Genomic DNA, 1,516 nt, shown 5'->3' on the forward strand with positions numbered 1-1,516 from the left:
GGCGGGGAGAGCCATCCTGCCGCTGGGTTTCCCGGGGGCCGCCGAGTCGCCCCTGCCACCCTGCACCAGGGCGTGCTCTGCGCTGTGGGAAGGCCCAGAGGGAGACCCCGACCCCACCGCCGCTAGCCCTTCCCAACTGCCTGGGGACTGGGGCGAGCCACTCACAGCGGTCCAGCCAGCAGTACTCAGACACCATCTCCTTGTAGGCAGGGTACCGGCCGGTCTCCTGGGAGGCACAGGAGGGCATGAGGGGTGGCCAGAGGGAGGGTGAGGGCAGGCGATGATAGGACCAGAGGAAACTTTTTTTTTCCTTATAAAGATGCAACCTTACTATGTTGCCCAGGCTGATTTAGAATGCCTGACCTCAAGCGATCCTCCTGCCTCCCAAAGTGCTGGGACTACAGGTGTAAGACACTGGGCCCGGCCTAGGAGCAAACTTGCAACCCTGTTTCTCCCTTCCAAGTTCATCATGGCCTAGCCACACCAGTCACTGCGTTTCCGGATATGCCAGGTTCCTTGGAATCTCAGGGCCTTTGCCTGGGCTGTTTGCTCTGCTTGGATTCTCCCTTCAGTTCGTCGTACGGGGAGCTCCTTCCTGCCTTTCGAGTGTCGTCTCCTAGAAAGGCCTGACAACGCCTCACGCCAAGCTACAGGGACCTTCCACATCAGCCCCCCCTCTCTCCACATACCCACCCCCCTCTCCAGTCACCCATCCTGCCTCTCTGTTCCTGTCCTAACAGCATGAGTCACATCTGCAGGCACCTGCTGTGTGTGACTCTCCCCAGCTGAGACCCGCCGGCTCTGCTCACTGGGAAAGCCCAGCCCCTGGCTTAGGGCTGGCACAGAGTAGGTGCTCACTCTCGTGAACGGTGCAGGGCCGAGTGGGGGTGCCAGGGGTGTAGAGAGATGGGAAATGGCGGCGGGGGTGGAGGAGGCACTGACGGGCAGGTGGGGGAGGGGGCCCCAGCGTCATGATGCTGGCGCTGCCTCCCGGGACACCCAGGCCCGGCGTGCCTGGCCTCCTGCCCCGTGCCGGGATGTCACACCGGTCCTGCCCTTCACCGCAGCACCAGCCCCCACCGGCAGGACGCTCACCCCTCCCCACCTGGCCTCTGCCGGTACAGAAAGGGGAGCAGGGCTAAGACCACCCGCCTTCGACCAGAGGAGGAACCTGCGGGCTCGTGAGCTCCGGGGCCTCTCTGGACCTCTGTTTCTTCTTCCTCCAAATAGGGAAGGGGAGGACGCCGAGCCCTGCCTCCCGCGAGGCTGCCGAGTGCCGTGAGCTGCAGCCCGGCGGGCCCCCATGGCCTCCCGGACCCCAGACCCTGCCCACCTTGATGGTCAGCATGATGTGCGTCTGGCCCTTCAGCACCTCCACGGCCTGGCTGTGGCTGATGTCGTCGAACCTGACCCCGTTGGCCGCCAGCACCTGGTCCCCCACCTTGACGCCGTGCTCCTCAGCCAGCCCGCCGCGGTCCACTCTGGAGCAGACAGGCGGTGGGCAGCCGGGCCTGGC

General features: G+C 64.8%; 1 protein-coding gene across 1 annotated transcript in view; it reads right to left on the reverse strand.

Annotated features, from left to right (window-relative positions):
* Nucleotides 1-1,516, reverse strand: part of PDZD7 (PDZ domain containing 7) — a gene marked incomplete at both ends in the record, with an annotated part of 14,544 nt that overhangs the window by 10,153 nt on the left and 2,875 nt on the right. Inside the window, 2 exons of the mRNA XM_021708425.1 lie at nt 166-226; nt 1,334-1,511. Coding sequence (XP_021564100.1) covers nt 166-226; nt 1,334-1,511 — 239 coding nt within the window. The remainder of the gene's footprint in view (nt 1-165; nt 227-1,333; nt 1,512-1,516) is intronic.

This window comes from Carlito syrichta, unplaced genomic scaffold, assembly GCF_000164805.1.
Source record: "Carlito syrichta isolate Samal-C Ts95f unplaced genomic scaffold, Tarsius_syrichta-2.0.1 Scaffold136798, whole genome shotgun sequence".
Taxonomy (NCBI): domain Eukaryota; kingdom Metazoa; phylum Chordata; class Mammalia; order Primates; family Tarsiidae; genus Carlito; species Carlito syrichta.